A 21056-nucleotide genomic window follows, 5' to 3' on the forward strand; every position below is an offset into this window, starting at 1 on the left:
CACAGCAAGGAACATCTCCCCAACTAATACAGGAAGCACTACAGACTGAAGAACCTCAGCAAGAAGAACCTCAAACGGCGGGCGCATTATCTGACGCAGGCGAACAAACAACTGGCCCGTCAGGTCCAGTTATATCATCGGCGGTTCCCTCAATTCAAACAACTGTTGTTCCTCTTCCGGGTAACATATCCCAACAATACACCTACCGATAAACTTATTTTCATTTCTTCTTATAATCCTTCCCGTCTTCTTCCAGGCGATATCATTCTATCGGCAACATCTGCCGATCAACCTGCAGCTCCATCGGCCTCTCTGAGTCAAAGGCAGGAAATTGCCCTGAAGCAAGTAAGTCATCCACCTTTCCATCGGTATCATCTGTCGACGTTTTGACCATAAAATTGACCTATTTCATTTTCATTTTCAGGAACAAGATTCTCCCGACAGCTTATTCTCCTTCGCTATCGATATCTTTGAAGAAGAAGGCGAGGAAAGCTCTTCTCGGGCAGTTGGAATTGTATCGGCAGAAACCAAAGCTAGGCTGGAGGAGCTATCGGCCATACTTCATCAAGACACAACTCGACTGGTCGACGATTCTGACCCAGCCAAGGCCCTGTTCAAGACTCTTAGAGGCCAAATTCCTGCCGATGCCGAAGAAGCACTCTTCCACGCTGCACATCTAGAAAGCCGCCAGCTACAGTACCAGAGAGCTACCCGACGCCTTGCCGACAGAGCTGCTCAAATCCAGCTCTCTGAGGAGATGATAAAGGAAAAACTCTTAGCCGATGAGAAACATAAGAACATCGGCATCTTAAAGTCCTCAGGTGATGCACTGAAGCAGAAAATGTCCTATTTATCGGCAAAAAGAGAAGCTCTGCTGGCTGAACTCAAGCAAGTAGAAGACGCCCTGTCCCAAGCCCAACAAGAAGATAGTCAACTGCCGGAGACCATCAAGCATCTTGAACAGGAACGAAACATCCATGGTCGTAAAGCGCTGCAACTGAAGAGGAAATTGAAGCCGATTGAAGGTTCTGCCGATGACGATATCAAAGAGATAGAGACAGCCAACCAGATTCGGCTGCGCGCCATATCTGCAATCCAGGCACTGCTGAACACCTGAAGCTTTCATCGACGACACACCTTTGTTTCTCCGTTTTTAGCTTTTAGTCTAGCCGATAAGACTGTTATCGGCATCTTTTGAAACATTAAGTCTGCCCTTGAACATTTAAATCCAGCCGATAGGAATGTTATCGGCACTTAACCTTTTATGCATCGATCCATATGCTGGGGTAGTATTTCTTTAAATATTTGCCATTTAATGCTCTGGGAAATTCAACTCCTTCGAGAGTTTCTAGAATATAGGCATTACCAGGAGCTGAGCGTTTTATCCGATAAGGACCTTCCCAATTAGGAGACCACTTCCCAAACTTTGAACTTTTAGTCCCGACTGGCAAAATCAACTTCCATACCAAATCCTTATCGGCAAACTCCTTAGCCTTCACCTTTTTATCATACCATCTGGCAACTCTCTTCTTATTTTCTTCTATACTCATTAAAGCCGTTAACCGATGCCCTGCTAAATCATCTAACTCATCGGTCATTAAAGTGGCATAATCATCGGCAGCCAATTGATCTTGAAAAGATAATCGTCTAGATCCAGCCTTAATCTCCCAAGGCAAAACTGCATCATGTCCATACACCAATTGATAAGGTGACACCTTGGTTGATCCATGACAAGCCATCCGATAAGACCACAGTGCTTCATTCAACAATGTATGCCACCGCCTAGGATTTTCTTCAATCTTTCGTTTAATAAGCTTGATAATTCCCTTGTTAGACGCTTCGGCCTGCCCATTGGCTTGAGCATAGTAAGGAGAAGAATTCAACACTTTAATTCCCATACCGATTGCAAATTCATCGAACTCCCCCGACGTGAACATGGTGCCCTGATCGGTAGTAATCGTTTGGGGAATCCCAAATCGGTAAATAATATGCTCCTTCACAAAATCAATCATATTGGCCGATGTGACCTTCTTCAAGGGAATAGCTTCGACCCATTTGGTGAAATAGTCAGTGGCAACTAAAATGAATTTATGCCCTTTGCTAGATGGTGGATGAATCTGGCCGATCAGATCGATGGCCCACCCCCGGAACGGCCAAGGTTTTATTATAGGATTCATAGCCGATGCGGGTGCTCTCTGGATATTACCGAACTTTTGACAACCTTGACATCCCTTGAAATATTTAAAACAATCTTCAAGTATGGTTGGCCAAAAATATCCATTCCTTCGAATCATCCACTTCATCTTAAAAGCTGACTGATGCGCTCCACACACTCCTTCATGGATTTCTCCCATCAAACTTCTGGCTTCATCATCACCCGGGCATCGGAGAAGAATTCCGTCGATAGTTCGATAATACAATTCATTTTCAAGGATCACATACTTGGTTGCTTGAAATCGAACCCGTCTTTCAACCTTTTTGGACGGATCTTTTAGATAATCAATAATTTCTTCCCTCCAATCACCGGCAGTGACTGCCGATGTCGCATTAATCATTGGCTGATATCCCGAGGCATGCTGGGCTAACCGATTAGCGTCTTCATTATGCAATCGGGGAATATGCTCCAATCGGAAGTTCTTGAATTCCTTCAACAGTTGTATACTTCTCTCGAAATAGGTTATGAGAACTTCACTTCGGCACTCATAGCTTCCAGCCAATTGATTTATAACCAACATGGAATCTCCGAATACTTCAACAGCATCAGCACGAACTTCTCTTAACAACTCCAATCCCTTGATCAGAGCTTGATACTCAGCCTGATTATTTGTTGATGTAGCAACAATCGGCAAGGAAAATTCATACTTCCTGCCCTTAGGAGAAACTAATATAATGCCGATTCCTGCTCCCCGGTCACAGGTAGATCCATCAAAGAAGAGCGTCCAGGGTGCAATTTCCCAGGTTTCCACTAGACCGCAATGCTGAGTCACGAAATCGGCCATAACCTGCCCTTTGACCGCCTTAGCCGATTCGTAACGCAAATCGAACTCCGACAGCGCCAAAATCCATTTACCGATCCTACCACTCATAATCGGCATAGATAGCATGTATCGGACCACGTCATCTTTGCAAACAACAGCACATTCGGCTGACAACAGGTAATGTCTTAGCTTGACACATGAAAAATATAAGCATAAGTACAGCTTCTCAATGGCCGAATACCTGATTTCAGCATCAATTAACCTCCTACTCAAATAATAAATTACCCTCTCTTTCCCTTCAAATTCTTGAACTAAAGCTGAACCGATAACCGATCCATCGGTAGATAAATATAATTTGAAGGGTTTCCCTTGTTGAGGTGGAACTAAAACCGGAGGGTTTACTAGATACCTTTTGATTTCATCTAGAGCCAACTGCTGTTCTTTTCCCCAAACAAACTCCTGATCAGCTTTCAATTTAAGAAGAGGACTGAAAGCACGAATCCTCCCAGATAAATTCGATATAAATCTTCTGATAAAATTCACTTTGCCGATCAATGATTGGAGCTCGGTTTTATTGGTAGGGGCCACTATTTTATTGATAGCATCAATAGACCTTCGACTAATTTCAATACCCCTCTGATGTACCATGAAACCAAGAAACTGCCCTGCCGATACACCAAATGCACATTTGTTGGGATTCATCTTCAATCCATGCTTCCTCGTACATTCCAACACTCTTCGTAAATCGGCAAGATGCTTTGAGAAATCTCCAGACTTGACCACCACATCATCAATATAAATTTCTACTATCTTGCCGATGAACTCATGAAATATAAAATTCATAGCCCTTTGATAAGTAGCACCGGCATTCCTCAACCCAAAAGTCATGACTATCCATTCAAATAGTCCAACATGACCAGGACACCTGAATGCGGTTTTTGGAATATCCTCTTCTGCCATGAATATTTGATTGTAACCCGCATTACCATCCATGAAGCTGATGACCCGATGGCCAGCCGCAGCATCAACCAGTAGATCGGCGACAGGCATTGGATATCCATCCATCGGCGTAGCTTTATTGAGATTCCTGAAATCAATGCGCACCCGAAGCTTCCCGTTCTTCTTGTAAACCGGGACGACATTGGAAATCCATTCAGCATACCGACACTGCCGAATAAACTTAGCTTCAATAAGTTTAGTGATTTCGGCCTTAATATCAGGTAGAATGTTAGGATTACATCGGCGGGCTGGTTGCTGATGTGGCCGAAATCCAGACTTAATGGGTAACCGATGTTCAACAATTGATCGGTCTAAACCAGGCATCTCTGTATAATCCCAAGCAAAGCAATCTTTATATTCCTTTAACAAACCAGTTAATTGCCGTCTACATTCAGGATCTAGTTTAGCGCTGATAAAAGTAGGCCTAGGCCTATCACCACTACCTATATCTACTTCTACCAAATCATCGGCCGATGTGAATCCCTGGCCTAATTTTCCATCATCGGCGAATCTATCCATTAAAAACCGTCGTCAGAACCGACTGCTTGGATCGGTGGAATCTCATAATCGGCAACCTTGAGAAAATCTTTCTCCCAAACTTCTCCCGAAATGCACCTAGTCTTCTCATAAGTATCCGCTTCTGCCGATGCGATAACATAAGAAGAATCCCCTGGGACGATCTCAATCTTGTCGCCTACCCACTGAACCAAGCACTGATGCATTGTAGATGGGACACAACAATTGGCATGAATCCAATCTCTCCCCAATAATAAATTGTAAGCACCTTTTCCGCTGATCACGAAAAAAGTTGTCGGCAAGGTTTTGCTGCCGATAGTCAACTCTGCACATATCGCCCCCTTGACTGGAGACACGTTTCCTTCAAAATCTTTTAGCATCATATCGGTCTTGGTCAAGTCTTGATCCCCTTTTCCAAGCTTCCGATATACTGCATACGGCATAATATTAATAGCGGCTCCACCATCAACCAGGATCTTGGTCATTGGCTGCCCATCGACCCTTCCTTTGAGGAACAAAGCTTTGAGATGCTGCCTCTCGTCATCGGCAGGTTTCTCAAAGATAGCCGTCATCGGGTCCAGAGCCAACTGAGCTATCTGATCAGAAAATTCCAACTCATCATCACTGGCTGGTGCCAGAAACTCCATCGGCAACATGAAGACCATGTTGATGCCTGCCGATGGACCTTCCTTCTTAGTGTCTGATGGCTGCCGACTTCCAGAGTTCTCCCCTTTATTTAGCTCTTCCTGCCTTTCACGTTGCAATCTCCTTTTCTGTGTCTTAGTTAATCCTTGAGGGCACCATGGAGGAAGTGGCCTTTGCCTTGCCGTCGGGCGTTGGTTCTCCCTTAACTCCATGCGATGCGTATTGGCATCCCTGCAAAATATGAATTCATCGGGAACCCGCGCATCAGCCATTCTTTCAAGCTCCTCTTGCTTCCTGGGAAAATACTTGACACGGTCACCAAGCCGATCGTGAACGCTAAGCCTGCCCCCCAGCCGATCATGAACTGACGCCCTTCCTCTGATCGGCCCATTAAATCGTCGCTCATCATCATGATAACGCCGATCGTTCCTGTCGTACCGATCATAACCGTTGCATTCGGGGCAGTCTCTGACAGTAGGAAGCTTAATATTTTCCTCCCAACAATGGATGAAGAATGGGCAATTCCAATGATCCCTATGCCGATTCCACTCCTGTCGGCGTCTCTCTTCTTCCCGTTGATAATCTTCCTGCTGGCGCCGGTACCGATCTTCCCGTTGTTGCCAACTCTCTCGAGGCCTTCTATGAGTTATGACAATACCAGATCGAGGAATTCTTCCTGAGCTAGTTCCTTCCTGGACCAAGCCCTTACTTCTTGCATCAGCGGTAGTAACTTGATGCTGAGGATCTACCGATGCACTCTTCTCAGCTGTCTCCGACGTCAAGACCTTAGCCTTCCCCTTAGCATCCAACGTGTTCGTCGGGAAAGGATGTTGGTCTATCTTCATCGGCTTCTGGGCTTTGGAACTATCAAACTTGATTCTCCCTGACTCTATGGCCGATTGCAGCTGTTGTCTGAATACTTTGCACTCATTGGTATCATGTGAAGTTGCATTATGCCACTTGCAATACCTCATCCTCTTCAACTCTCCTGCCGACGGGATCACGTGGTTAGGTGACAATTTGATTTGACCTTCCTGCAGTAGAAAGTCAAATATCCTATCGGCCTTGGCGGTGTCAAATGCAAACTTCTCTGGTTCCTTCTGCCCAAAAGGACAAGACATCGGCTTCTTGTTTTTTACCCACTCTGCCAAACCGATTACTGGTTCTTCATCGGAATCTGAGCTTGTTGCCTCATCAACAAATGAGACTTTCTTATTCCATGCCCTCTTAGGCTCGAAAGGCTTGATGTCTTGATCAGATATCCTCTGCACCAAGTGACTTAAACTTTCGAACTCCTGAGAGGCATACTTATCCCTGATGTGTGGTAATAGACCCTGGAAAGCCAAATCGGCTAGTTGCCGATCATCCAGAACCAGGCTATAGCATTTATTTTTGACTTCTCGTATTCTCTGCACAAATCCCTCAACCGACTCATCATTGCGTTGCCTCAGCTTGACCAAGTCGGTGATCTTCTTCTCATGAACCCCCGAGAAGAAGTATCTGTGGAATTGCTTCTCTAGATCGGCCCAAGTAATTACTGAATTGGGAGGCAATGATATGAACCAAGTAAAGGCCGATCCAGACAATGATGATGAAAATAGGCGAACTCTCAATTCGTCCCTGTTACCAGCCTCTCCACATTGAATAATGAACCTGTTGACATGCTCCATGGTTGACGTATCGTCCTGTCCGGAAAACTTTGTAAAATCCGGTACTTTGTACCGATGTGGAAGCGGGATCAAATCATACGCTGGAGGATACGGTGTCCGATAAGAATAAGTGTTGACTTTGGGTTTTATCCCAAATTGTTCCCTCATTACTTCGGCAATCTTATCGGCCCAATACGCATCGGCATCTTGCCGATGAGGCGGCTGCGGATCTGGCATTTGGTGGCGAACCTCCACGTGTCTGTTCGGGACGTGACCTGTATGGAACATCGTATTGGTCACCTGTCCTCCAATCTGCGGACTACCAAACTGTTGTCCACCGATTGGCTGTCCTCCGAGTTGCTGTCCAAAATTTATTGGCTGGTTGGGAATTCCCTAACCTTGGAACCCGGGATACACCTGCCCTTGCTGGAACCCTGTAGTCTGATAAACCTGCTGGGGCGACTGTGGAAAGGCTTGCGGTCCAAGCCATCCATTATTAGCGTTCATCGGCATAGGTGCTGCCGATGATTGGTAATTGGGTACCGTCGTTGAATTGACATACCCTGACTGCGCCATAGGCCTCTGCGGCATCAGCATTGACTCTGCCGATGCGTTAGGCATCTGGAACGTTGAATCTTGAGGATTTCCAGTGTGAGGCCTTGCAGTAGTAGTTGTGGTATACCGAAGACTCTGGTTCACCGGCGCATTGGAGGGTGCCGATGTCATAGGAGTTTTGCCCCTCATGTCTGTTATCTGTGATGTTCCCGGCGTCAACTCTGGAGGCATACCATAACCCCACCAGTTAGGAGGAAGAGTTAACCCCGACATTGCCGATGCCAACATATCTGTTGTCAGTTTATGCTGCCCAACTGAAATTTGTGGGTTGGTTGCCATCGGCATAGATAGTGCACCAGTAGTCCCCAATGTACTCGGAGGAACGACAGACTGTGCACTCGCACTTGTCAAGGCAGCCGATGGAGCCGTGACCTCTGGTGCCGTGGGTTGATGATGGGAGGGGCCCACATAATCCGGCGGGATTTGTCCTTCCTTGAAGGTTCTTGCCACGGCGTTGAAAACCGTATTAGATAGTACACCAGCTTGGTTAATCAACGCTCGATTGATGGCATTATCAACCATGTCTTGAAGCTTGCCAGGATTGGCGTCAAAGGTGACCTGCCGTGGTGCCGGCAGTGCATCTTTCTGGACCACTTCGCCGCTCCTGTTTATGCTGAAAGACTTCAGGCATTGCTGCTTGAACTCTTCCATAGCTTGGGCAATAGCTTGCTTCTGCTCATCCTTGAGGTTAGCTTCCGTCACGGGGATGACGTTGTCTTGATCGAGGTCAGAGATCGACATGTTGATCTTGATCTTGAATCTGTCCCACCGGGCGTGCCAAAAGATGTGTCGATGCAAAACTGATCTGCAAACACAAAGGGCTAATACCCGATTCAAACGTTATGGCGTGCCAGCCGATTTGACCTTGCTATCGGCAAAGGTGATAACTCGAATACTTTAGTCCTGACAACAGCGATGCGCCCGGATGTCACGGCTAAGAGGTACTCACACGGAACTCGAGAACACGCCGAGCTTAAGTCGACGAATTCCTAAGAACTCGTAATAAAAAGAAAAAAAGTATGACGAAGTCGTCGAAAAAGTGGATGCTAGAATATGAGTAAAACGTGTGTTTGATTGATTTCTTGATATCTGATTACAAGGTCTTAGGGCTTATATTTATACCCTGCTCAAAGAGCTACGACCAGACACGATTAGAATTCGAATTCCAAATTACACGGAACCCGTATATAAAACGATACGAATAACATAAGGAAATAATAAAACCATCCTTCGTGACACACCGAAACTCCTCCACATGACAACTTGCAACTTCCGGACTCCTCCTTCGCGTCATCGGCAATCCCCTTGCCATAGTCATCGGCAGACCCTTTTACTTGGTCATCGGTACCATGTTACTGTCTGAGGACTTAGTCACATTCAACCCTTCCCTCATCGGCAACCATCCTTACCAGCAACCCGTATCGTACCGCCACCCTGTCCTGCCATCCTGGACACGTGCCCAAAAATGGTGTCAACACTATGGCAATTGTAACCGACTAGGATTAGTTTCTAGATCTGTAACCCTGCCCTCCAGACTATATAAGGAGGGGCAAGGGACCCCCCTAGGACAGATCATACATCATATTCTCTCAACACAAATCAATACAACCAGACGCAGGACGTAGGTATTACGCCAACTCGGCGGCCGAACCTGGATAAAAAGCTTGTCCGTGTCTTGCGTCACCATCGAGTTCGTAGTTTGCGCACCGTCTACCGATAAACTACTACCGTGGGTATACCCCAAGGTAGACTTCCGACCAGCTTTCGTCGACAGTGGCGCGCCAGGTAGGGGGTGTGCGTGCAACTTTTCCGGCGAACAAGATGGTCACGATCCCAGCTTCCGCGACCGTGCCCGAAGGCCTCACGTTCACCGTCGGCCAGATCACGTGGACGACGTGCAGCGGCGGTTTCGCGACCACGGTCCCGAAAGAGATCCAGATCCAATCTGAGATCACGCCGTCTCCGACCACACGCATGACGGCACCAAGCTCCCGACCACCGTTCCCACTCTACAAGGGAAAGAAGATCGACTGCTCGGACCTCCTCCAAGCGCTCGATCGCGCTGACTCCAAGCTACTCGAAGTCTCCCAACTAATAGATGGAGTTCTGCGCCGGCCCGACCAAGCCGCTCGAGCGGATTTTTCGAAATCCCGCCGGCCAACTCGTGTCACCACACACGAACGGCTAGGAACGTCCCTGACGATAACCTCAACCCCCTCAGGACGATCCGTCGAGCTCAAAAAGGAAGACTATCCTTGCGGCCTGAATAACTCGGCCTCTGTTTACTCACAGCATGTCCAATCCGTTTTCAGCAAAGCGGGCTGGTCGCCGACAAGGAACAATCGTCACCATGTCAACATGGTGACAATCCGAGAGCTACGGGACGGCCAGGTTTCCAGCACCAACTCAAGCACCGGCTCCGTCCCCACCGAGGTTATAAACACCGAAGACGAGGGCTACGACCTGGATTTTCCTTCACACCCTCCGGGTTTCGACCGATTCCCGATATTCCCCCCCGGCGAGGGGATATCGTGTTCAATGTCAGCGCCGACGAACCGGCCGTTGACGGAGAAACAGATGACCAGAGGCAACTCCGCGAACAGCGTAACGCCGATCGCGCCCGACGGCGTGCGGACGAGCAACAACAGATGTGAAAGAGCATCTAGGCCCTTAAGAGATTTCGGTGATTAATGACATTGTTGGTTACTATGACTAACGTGTGTTTTGCAGAGGCAAAGTCATAGGTAAGGTCATGGTAAATAAGTACTCGATGGACAGGGACGTACATGCCAACTTAATAGTGGAAATCGTTTCGGTTTTTAAAGGATGGATGGACATCGTCGAGACTAGACCAGGTCTAAGTGCCGTATGGTGAAGAAGGGCACTTAGAGTAGTTTAGGACTTTGTTTTCCTTTGACCGTACTATTAAGAGGGGCTTTGATCTAGTAGCTTGACTTAGGCAAGGCTTTAGGTTTAGGTGTGGTGCACACTTGGTAAACCTAGCACTAGGCAGCTCAGAAATAGTCCTTAGATCGAGAGGAACAAACTTCGTGTTGGAACGTTCACGTTTCGATGAAGTTTGGGTGCCCAAAGGGGCACCGGACGCTGCACCGGACGCTCTGTGAGTGCGTCCGGTGAGGTCCTTAGCCGTTGGAACAGGTTGGTGCTTAGGGTTAGGCACCGGACGCTGGCACCGGACGCACCGGGCAGCGTCCGGTCCCTTACCCAGGGAGCTTGCAAAGTTCCCCAGAGCACCGGACGCTAGCACCGGACGCACAGGGTAGCGTCCGGTCCCATACGCAGGGAGCATGTAAGTTTTCCCTTAGCACCGGACGCTGCACCGGACGCTGAGAGTTAGCGTCCGGTGACCTGTCAGAGCGAAGTACAGTTAGCCGTTATGCAGCACCGGACGCTCGGTGCAGTGCGTCCGGTGCAACATAATGTGCGTCCGGTGACCCCGTATTCAGTGGAAAACGGTTGGCCGACCTTTGGACTTCGTGGATAGTATTTATACTTCTCCACCTCGTCCATGAGAGCTCTCTTGCCCATTTGAACATCAGAGAAACTTGTTGTGGAGCAAGAGAGTTGCAAGAGCCTAGAGAGGATTGAGATTGGAGTGATTTCTTGTGAGAATCCTTCTCTAGTGAGTTCCAAGAGTCAAGTGTGCATCCACCACTCTCTAGTGCCTTGTTTGGGTCAAGTGAGAGTTCTTTGCTTGTTACTCTTGGTGATCGCCATCACCTAGACGGTTCGGTGGTGATTGGAGACACGAAGATCACCCAAAGTTCGTGTGGGTGGCTCGTGTCAAGCTTGTGAGCGGTTTTGGGCGATTCACCGCGACGGAGTGTCGAAGAATCAGCCCGTAGAGAGCACTTGGTCCTTGCGCGGACCAAGGGGGAGCAAGACCCTTGCGCGGGTGCTCCAACGAGGACTAGTGGAGAGTGGCGACTCTCCGATACCTCGGCAAAACATCGCCGAGCATTTTCTTCCACTACTCCTTTACTTTCTAGCATCTACTTTGTGCTTTTACATTCTTAGAACTGCCATGCTAGAATAGGATTGGAACTAGGTTGCAAAACTTTTTATTCGGTAGCTCTCTAAGTCTCACTAGGCACAAGGGGTTGAATTGGAGCTTATAGGTTGCTTAAATTTTTAGAGAAGCCCAATTCACCCCCCCTCTTGGGCATCTTGATCCTTTCAATTGGTATCAGAGCCTAGTGCTCATTATTTAGGCTTCACCACCTAGAGAAAGATGTCTAACGGGGATGGACCGCCACCCATGTTTGATGGGGATGACTTCCCGTATTGGAAAATACGGATGGAGTCATACCTAGAGGCATGCGATACAAAGTGCCTAAAAGCCGCGACCGAAGGGTTTGCCCCTCCGGAAAGAGCCACCGCTCTTACTCCACAAGAGCAAGAAAACGAGAAGTGGAATGCCAAGGCCAAAAACCACATCTTTAGAGGTCTTTGCAAAGAGGTTTTCAACCGTGTTCGGAGTCACAAAACCGCCAATGAACTTTGGAAGGAACTTTGTGCGCTCCATGAGGGAACTAAGAGTGAACGCGAGGAACGGTATCACCTAGTGATGAACAAGCTTAATACTTTTGAAATGCTTCCTAAAGAAAATGCTAATGAAATGTATTCTCGCTTGAATGTCATTGTAGAGGAGCTAAATGGACTCGGGCTTACACAAATGAGTACGGCGGATGTAGCAAGGAAGATACTATGTGTGCTTCCCATTGAGAAATATGGGCACATAGTAACCGTGCTTCATCAAGGCGATCTTTCCACCGCTACACCAACCACCATATTGGGAAAGATCAATGCTCATGAGATGTACATGCACATGAATCCTCAAGATGGCTCCTCATCGGCCAAGAAAGAAAAGAAGGACTTGGCTCTCAAAGCTTCTCACAAGAGCAAAGCCAAGAAGATTGAAGTTGAGTCATCAACTTCAAGTGATGATGATGCATCTATTGCCCTCATGGTGAGAAGGACCACAAAAATGTTGAAGAAGCTCAACAAGAATGGAGTCAATTTTGACTCCAAGAAGAAGAAGTTCTTCACAAGTAGCAAGAGGAAGCCCATCTCCGAGATGGATTGCTACAATTGTGGTGAGCTTGGTCATCTTGCTCATCAATGTCCAAAGCCCAAGAAGGACAAGTACAAGAAGAAGAACAAAGAGCAAGATGACTCAAGTGATGACGAGAAAAGTGACAAGAAGCAATACAAGAAGAAAGGTGGCAAGAAGAAGGAGCACTACAAGAAAAAGAATGGCAAGGCTTATATTGTTGGTGATTGGCTCACCGACATTGAAAGCTCAAGTGGTGACTCATCCGGCAATGAAAGTGATGATGAGAAGGTTGCCGCCATTGCCATTGATGCTCCATCACCATCATCTTCACCACCATCTACATCCTCTACACATCTATGCCTTATGGCTAAGGGTGACCGGAAGGTACAAAGTGAGGATGAGAGTAGTGAGAGTGATAGTGAATATGAATCACCTTCTTATGATGAACTTGTAAAATTGCTTAACAAATACACAAAAGTCATAAGAAAGACTAGATGTGAAAATGAAAAGCTTGAACTTGAAAATGAGACACTTCTAGCAAAGCTTAACCCTAGTGATGAGCTTAGAGAACAAAATGAGATCATGACCACTAAGCTCAAGGAGCTCAAACTCTCTCTAAAAGAGCTCAAAGAAAAACATGATAAACTTGAGAGTGTTCATGATGAGCTTATCACTAGATATAGAGCAATGAAAGAAGAACTAACAACTCTAAAAGCAAACTATGACAACCTAGAGATTGCTTATGAACTTGCAATTGATGAAACACATGTTGCTACTAACAATGTTGCTAAGCTTGATGTAGCCACATCTTGTGATGACTTACTTGTGGAGAGCACAAGCAAATGTGTTGATTGCAAGGGCAAGAAAGTGGTAGTGGCCGAGAACTATGAGGATACTATCAAGCTCAAGGATGAAATTGTCATGCTCAAGAAAGAGTTGCAAGATCAAGCCAAGCACAAGACAATTGTGATTGAGTCACTTGATCAAGACAAGAAGCTTGCATATGAGAACAAGTTACTCAAGGAAGAAAATCAATATCTTAAGCTTGGTTTGATGTATGATAAGCAAGAAGAAGATGAGACATTCATCTTGGATGAGTTAGCTAGCAACAATGACCCAATCATCAAGAAGCTAACCCAAGAGAACAACAAGCTCAAGAAAGAGAAGGAACATCTAACCATGGGGTTAGCAAAGTTCACTAAAGGGAAGGACCTTCAAAGTGAGCTTTTCATGAACACCGTCATGAAGATGGACAAAAGTGGGATTGGCTATAAGGCTCATCAAACAAAGCTCATCAAATCTCTAGCCACTCATGATCAAGCAAGCAAGCCAAAGCCAAAGAGATGTTTTGAGTGTGGTCAAGAAGGACACTTTGCTCATGAGTGCGAGGCACCACTACCACCACCCTTGCCCAAGCATGCAAGACCATTTGCCTTCAATGCTCACTACATTGTAAGGAAAGACAAGAGTGGCAAGGTCAAGGTTAGCTTCATGGGGCCACCAAACAAGCAAAGGCCAAAGAAGATTTGGGTGCCAAAGCAACTAGTTGAGAAGGTCAAGGGCCCTAAGCAAATGTGGGTCCCTAAATCTCAAGCTTGATCTCTTGTGTGTAGGTGAACTACAAGACCGGTGGATCACATTGGGTAATTGATAGTGGTTGCACTCAACATATGACCGGAGATCCCCGGATGTTCACCTCTCTTGATGAAGATGTTGACAACCAAGAGAAGATCACATTTGGTGACAATTCAAAAGGGAAAGTCAAGGGTCTAGGAAAAGTTGCTATATCAAATGACAACTCCATCACCAATGTGCTCTATGTGCAATCTTTGAGTTTCAACTTGCTCTCGGTTGGACAACTTTGTGATCTTGGATTTGAATGCATATTCAAGAAGAAGGAAGTAATTGTGACCAAGGAAGATGATGATGAAGTGATTTTCAAAGGCTTCCGGCACAACAACTTATATGTAGTTGATTTCTCATCAAATGAAATTGATGTCAAGACTTGCTTATTCACCAAGACTTCTCTTGGGTGGTTGTGGCATAGAAGGTTAGCACATGTTGGAATGGGCACACTCAAGAAGTTGATGAAGAAAGAATTGATTAGAGGCTTGAAGGATGTGACATTTGAAAAGGACAAGCTTTGTAGTGCATGTCAAGCGGGCAAACAAGTTGCAAACACTCATCCAACCAAAGCCTATCTCTCTACTTCAAGAGTGCTTGAGCTACTTCACATGGATTTGTTCAGACCAACCACATATGCTAGTCTTGGAGGCAACAAATATTGCTTGGTCATAGTTGATGATTACTCACGGTACACTTGGACATTCTTCTTGCAAGACAAGGCCGAAGTTGCATCAATATTCAAGAAATTTGCAAAGAATGCCCAAAATCAATTTGATGTGAAGATCAAGAAAATTAGAAGTGACAATGGCAAAGAGTTTGACAACACCAACATTGAAGAGTATTGTGATGAAGTGGGAATCAAGCATGAGTTCTCCTCAACATACACACCACAACAAAATGGGGTTGTAGAAAGAAAGAACCGGACATTGATCACCTTGGCAAGAACAATGCTAGATGAGTACAACACTTCGGAGAAGATGTGGGCCGAGGCAATCAACACCGCATGCTATGCATCAAACCGGCTCTTTCCTCACAAGTTCCTAGAGAAGACACCTTATGAGTTGCTAAATGGGAAGAAGCCCGATGTCTCATTTTTTAGAGTGTTTGGATGCAAGTGCTACATATACAAGAAGCGCCAACACTTGGGAAAATTCCAAAGAAGATGTGATATCGGCTACTTGGTTGGCTATTCATCAAAGTCCAAAGCATATAGAGTTTTCAACCATGCCACAAAGATGGTTGAAGAAACATTTGATGTTGAATTTGATGAAACTAATGGCTCCCAAGGAGCAAGTGATAATCTTGATGATGTAGGTGGTGAACCATTGAGGGATGCCATGAAGAACATGCCGGTGGGAGACATCAAGCCAAAAGAAGATGATGATGATGTACAAATCATTGAGCGACCATCCACCTCACAAGGTCCACAAGATGAAGACAAGGATGTGAGAGATGCTCATGAAGACACCCAAGTCACTCATGAGCAATCGGTGGCACAAGCACAAGATGTTGATGCTCCCCAACCAACTCCTCAAGTGGCACCAAGAAGAACATCACATCTCCTCCAAGATCACTCTCAAGATCTCATCATCGGGAGTCCATCACGTGGTGTAACTACTCGTTCTAGACATGCTTTATTTATTGAACATCACGCTTTTGTGTCTCTTGAAGATGAACCAAAGACTATAGAGGAAGCTCTTCGTGATGCGGATTGGATCATGGCCATGCAAGAGGAGTTGAATAACTTCACTCGCAACCAAGTATGGACACTTGAAGAGTGACCCAAAGATGCAAGAGTGATTGGAACAAAGTGGGTCTTCCGCAACAAGAAGGATGATCAAGGCAAAGTGGTGCGCAACAAGGCAAGACTTGTGGCAAAAGGCTTTTCACAAGTGGAAGGTCTTGACTTCGGTGAAACCTTTGCACTGGTGGCAAGACTTGAAGCAATCCGTATCCTACTTGCATATGCATCTAGTCATGATATCAAATTATTTCAAATGGATGTGAAAAGTGCTTTTTTAAATGGTTATATTAATGAGCTTGTCTATGTTGAGCAACCCCCCGGTTTTGAAGACCCTAGGTCCCCCAAGCATGTCTACCGGTTGTCCAAGGCTCTCTATGGTCTCAAGCAAGCTCCTAGAGCTTGGTATGAGAGACTTAGGGACTTCCTCATTGAGAAGGGCTTCAAGATTGGGAAAGTTGACACAACACTCTTCACCAAGAAAATGAATGGGGAAATCTTCATTTGCCAAGTTTATGTTGATGATATTATTTTTGGCTCTACTAATGAAGATTTTTGCAAGGAATTTGGTGATTTGATGTCCAAGGAGTTTGAGATGTCCATGATTGGCGAGCTATCCTTCTTCCTAGGATTTCAAGTCAAGCAAATGAAGGAAGGGGTCTTTATCTCTCAAGAGAAGTATACTCAAGATCTTCTCAAGAGATTCAAGATGATGGATTGCAAGCCAATCAAGACTCCCATGGCATCAAATGGGCATCTCGACTTGGATGATGGAGGTAACCCTATTGATAAGACTCTCTATCGTTCCATGATAGGAAGTCTACTCTACCTCACCGCATCTAGGCCCGATATAATGTTTAGTGTGTGTATGTGTGCTAGGTATCAAGCAATGCCTATGGAATCTCACTTGATTGCGGTCAAGAGAATTCTTAGGTATCTAAAATACACACCTTGCCTAGGCTTGTGGTATCCCAAAGGTGCAAGATTCCAACTTGTAGGCTATTCCGATTCGGATTATGCCGGGTGCCGGATTGATAGAAAAAGCACATCCGGAGGGTGCCATTTCCTAGGTAGATCACTTGTCTCTTGGATGTCAAAGAAACAAAATAGTGTTGCCTTGTCAACGGCCGAGGCGGAATACATAGCCGCCGGTGCTTGTTGTGCACAAATACTCTATATGAAACAAACTTTGCTAGACTATGGAGTAGTGCTAGACAAAGTACCCTTGTTGTGTGACAACGAAAGTGCCGTAAAACTTGCAAACAACCCGGTTCAACACACCCGCACAAAACATATTGACATCCGCCACCACTTTCTTAGGGATCACGTTGCTAAAGGTGACATAACCCTAGAGAATGTGGGAACGGAAAATCAATTAGCGGATATCTTCACAAAACCCCTAGATGAAGCTAGGTTTTGTATGTTGAGAAATGAACTTAATGTGCTTGACATGTCTAACTTCACTAAAAGATAAAAAAATTGTGTGTTGAATCTTGTAAATAATTTTTGCTTTGCATATCATGCATGCTAAAACTAAAAATTCAACTTGCATGTAGGGCTTGTCTAACATGGTTAAGATAACCCCCTTGAGTGTGTGAAAAAGCTTAACCTTGGATCAAACTTGACAAGCATTAGTTTACTTTCAAGAATTGCACTACAACTCATTTCATATGCATTCTTGTTAGTTGATCTTTTCTTTTCGGTTATTTATTGAGCATCCGCTGTGTTCGTCCATAGATAGGGGGAGCATTCCAAGCTCATTATGAATCAAACCCCTAGCTTTATGGCCATACGATGCTCCTTGGTGATTTTCTCGAACTATTTTCTTAAAAAAAATCTACTAAGCCTATGGCTAATTATTTGTGAAAACTTGAGGGTTTGAGAGATGTCACTCATACCAGTTCCATTTGGTGTTTAGTTGTGTGTTTTTGAAGATGGAACTTGGTTGGGTCAAAATCGGACGTGGTGCTTAGTTGAAAGAGTGCTCAGAGGAGCACCGGACGATGCACCGGACGCTGCCTCTGAGCGTCCGGTGCGGTGAGTGCGCCAGACTGCACTCACCGGACGTAGGAACAGTATCCCTGTAGCGTCCGGTGCGGTGCGTCCGGTGATCACCTGGCGTCACCCGAAGCACCGGACGCTAAAGCCAGCGTCCGGTGCCCATCGTCCGGTGCAAAACCAAATTTCAGACCTCTCTGCGCATGAGTCCGGTGGTCACCGGACGCGTCCGGTGCCACATTAAGAGCGTCCGGTGACCCCGCGGCGGGCGCATAAAGCCCGCGCCCAGGGGCTTAGGGCGGCCGGTTTTCTTCCTCTCTTCTTCGATCTCGCCGAGCCGTGCCCTCCCCGAGCCCTAGCGCCGCCGCCGTCGGCGACCTCGCCTGATCCGCGGCGCCCTTCATTCTCTCTCGCGCCAGATCTGCATCAAGGTCCTCTCCTTTCCCTCTCCTCGCCAGTGCTCTTCTCTCATCGAGAAGTTAGGGCTTGGGGTAAGTCTCTTGGACCTCACCCTCAAGTTGTTTGATTTATCGTTTGAATAGATTAGATTGTTGTTTTTAACAGCGATTTAATTTGTTCTATCTCTATAGCACCTTGAGGAGTGGTTTGGAGGTCTCCGGAAGTTTCCGATCGTGCCATCTCTTTCGGAACGCGTCTTGTCTGTGGATCGTAAGCAGTTTTCGCTCGTATCTTATCTATTCTTGCGATCCATAGGCTTATCTCATCTCTAGTCAATACGATTGCTTATTTAGACCTTATCTTGTCAATTCTCTGCAGTTCATTGTTCTCCATTGCCAGTCAGTTGCTTGTCGGACGCTTGATTTGCTATGGCTCGTACCAAGAACGTCAGTGGACCGACAGCCGGCTCAGGAGGTTCCCCAGGAGGCGATGGTGGAGGTGATCCTCCTCGTCGTTTCTCAGCGGCAGAGAAAGGCAAGGGAAAGAAGCTGGCCACCAAGAAGCGCAAGGCCAGTGACAGAGATGCAGAGGTCGCAGAGGCAGTTGCAGCAGCAGCTGAGGCAGTCGAGAGGGGTGGTCGTTCTGGTTCTCTGAGGATCGGGGATGATCTCACGCCACGTCAGAGGCGTGCAGTGCTTGAGGCAGAGGCTTTCCATGGTTCCCCTCCAGGAACCGTGACGATTGGAGGACAGAGGGTTAGACTTGTGGTTAGGGATCCGGCTCAGGAGGGTACGGACACAGAGACGGAGACCCAGGCAGAGGGTCCAGCAGAGGGACAGGAGCAGGAGCTGCCACTGAGGAGGTCGACGCGTGCTCGTACTCAGGCCACTTCCCGGACTGGTACGCAGAGACAGTCCGCCTCCACAGCTCGAGCCGCTCCGGCTAGAGGCACTCCAACTTCCCGCCAGAGGCCAGTCAGGGTTCACAGGGATCTCACCCTTGTGTCAGCCAGAGAGATCCAGCAGCTGCGGTTCGTTCCCTTTCCGACTTGGTTTCCAGCTGCCAGGGATCCCAGAGCCGGTGCCCGCTTCTACACCATAGTCCAGGAGGATATTCACGAGGCATTGGTTCGCTCTCAGTCACAGTTTAGAGAGCACAGGGTCATTGACCTGGAGATTCTCGGGAACGTGGTAGGGGCAGATATCCGTCAGTATTTTACTTACCTCCATGGTCTCCCAGAGCTGCTAGCGCTTCCAGGTACTTATTGCGAGCAGTGGGTCAGAGAGTTCTATGCGTCAGTGTGGATTTCTCCAGATCACACCTATATCCACTACGCACTGGCCGGGACAGACTACAGAGTGACAGCTCAGAGGGCTAGAGAGGTGCTTGGACTGCAAGCCTCTCCCACCAGGATTCACCAGCTGTGCTACGGGAACGTGGAGCCTCCTCGTCGTCCTCACGGTGGTGAGATACCACCAGTTGACTTCGTGGCTCCATGCTTCCGTGCACCTTTTGGGGAGGGCTCCAGCAGGACAGTGGCAGACTTGACACGCCCAGCCAGGATCCTCGACTTTGTGTTGAGGAAGACTCTTCTTCCCAGGACAGGCTACAGAGACGGTTTCACTCGTATGCAGCAGTGGCTTGTCGCTCATCTGATCTCGCAGACAGAGTTTGACTTGTGGGATCTTATTGTCTCAGAGATAGAGGACACTATTTCAGAGAGCTTCAGGGGCCGGCGTCAGTTGCCCTACGCACATTGGATCACCCTACTTATACTCCGTGGTAGGCCACTGCCCCTGCCTGCTCACTTGCAGAGGGAGTTGACAGAGTCCGACACCGTCTTCCCCCACTACGACCCCCGACAGATGCTAAGAGCGCACCACGACCTCAGAGGTGCTCCTCCTCCTCGTGCTCCACGTAGACCGGTGCCCCCACCTTCTCCTAGGGGCACCCGCAGTACGGCGACAGTTGCGGAGACAGAGGAGCAGCAGGATACAGCTATTGGCGCGTTTGCAGATGCAGAGGCAGAGGGCGAGTTTGACTTCGCCTCAGACAGTTCCGATGATGACTATCAGCCGCCAGTAACCGACCTTCCTCCCAGAGCTCATGATCACGAGGCAGGTGGTTCTTCGAGTGCTTCAGACCCTGCCCTGCTTGCTATCTTGGAGGGTATGAGGGCAGATCAGCGCCGTGCAGCTGAGGAGCAGGCGAGGCGCGACAGGGATCAGGCTGCCATTAATGCAGCCATGCAGGCCAGACAGGATGAGCTCCAGCGTCAGCTTCTCACCTTTCAGGAGTAGCAGCTTGCTTTCCAGGCCCAGCAGACAGCGATGATGGCCGCTCTCATGGCCGCCTCCGGGATTCAGCTACCGCAGATACAGCTTCCCGGCACGTCGTCAGTCAGACCCCCTACTCCTGTGCCTCAGACTCAGAGCCCGTCTCAGCAGCCGCTCCAGCTACCCGCTCAGAGTCAGCCGTTCACGACGCCACAGCACCAGGTCTCTCAGGGTGCTATCTCTTCAGGTTTTGAGCAGGTACCGCAGTTTACCCCTCTCCGCTCAGGCTTCACCCCTCAGTCTGCTTCAGCGTCACAGCTTGTGTGGGACTCACAGACAGATCCGCACCTCAGCTTCACCTACAGTGCTCTGACTGGTGACCCTACGCCTCCTCCTCTGCAGGCCCCTGCAGTCTTTACGGCGCCAGTCACCACTACAGAGCTTCTGTCGTCGTCCGTAGCGTCGTCCGAGCAGCTTGCACCGTCTTCTACCGTACCAGCTACGACAGCTACAGCGACCGAGTCCGTGCCAGCTTCG

At 47.6% G+C, this 21056-nt stretch overlaps 1 protein-coding gene across 1 annotated transcript; it reads left to right on the plus strand.

Annotated features, from left to right (window-relative positions):
- Positions 16112-17146, plus strand: LOC110435606 (uncharacterized mitochondrial protein AtMg00810-like; the record flags this gene model as incomplete). Its single annotated transcript, XM_021461331.1, has 1 exon — positions 16112-17146. A coding segment is annotated over one exon (1035 nt), but the record flags the coding sequence as incomplete, so codon positions are not given.

The sequence above is a fragment of the Sorghum bicolor genome, chromosome 5 (genome assembly GCF_000003195.3).
Source record: "Sorghum bicolor cultivar BTx623 chromosome 5, Sorghum_bicolor_NCBIv3, whole genome shotgun sequence".
NCBI lineage: Eukaryota > Viridiplantae > Streptophyta > Magnoliopsida > Poales > Poaceae > Sorghum > Sorghum bicolor.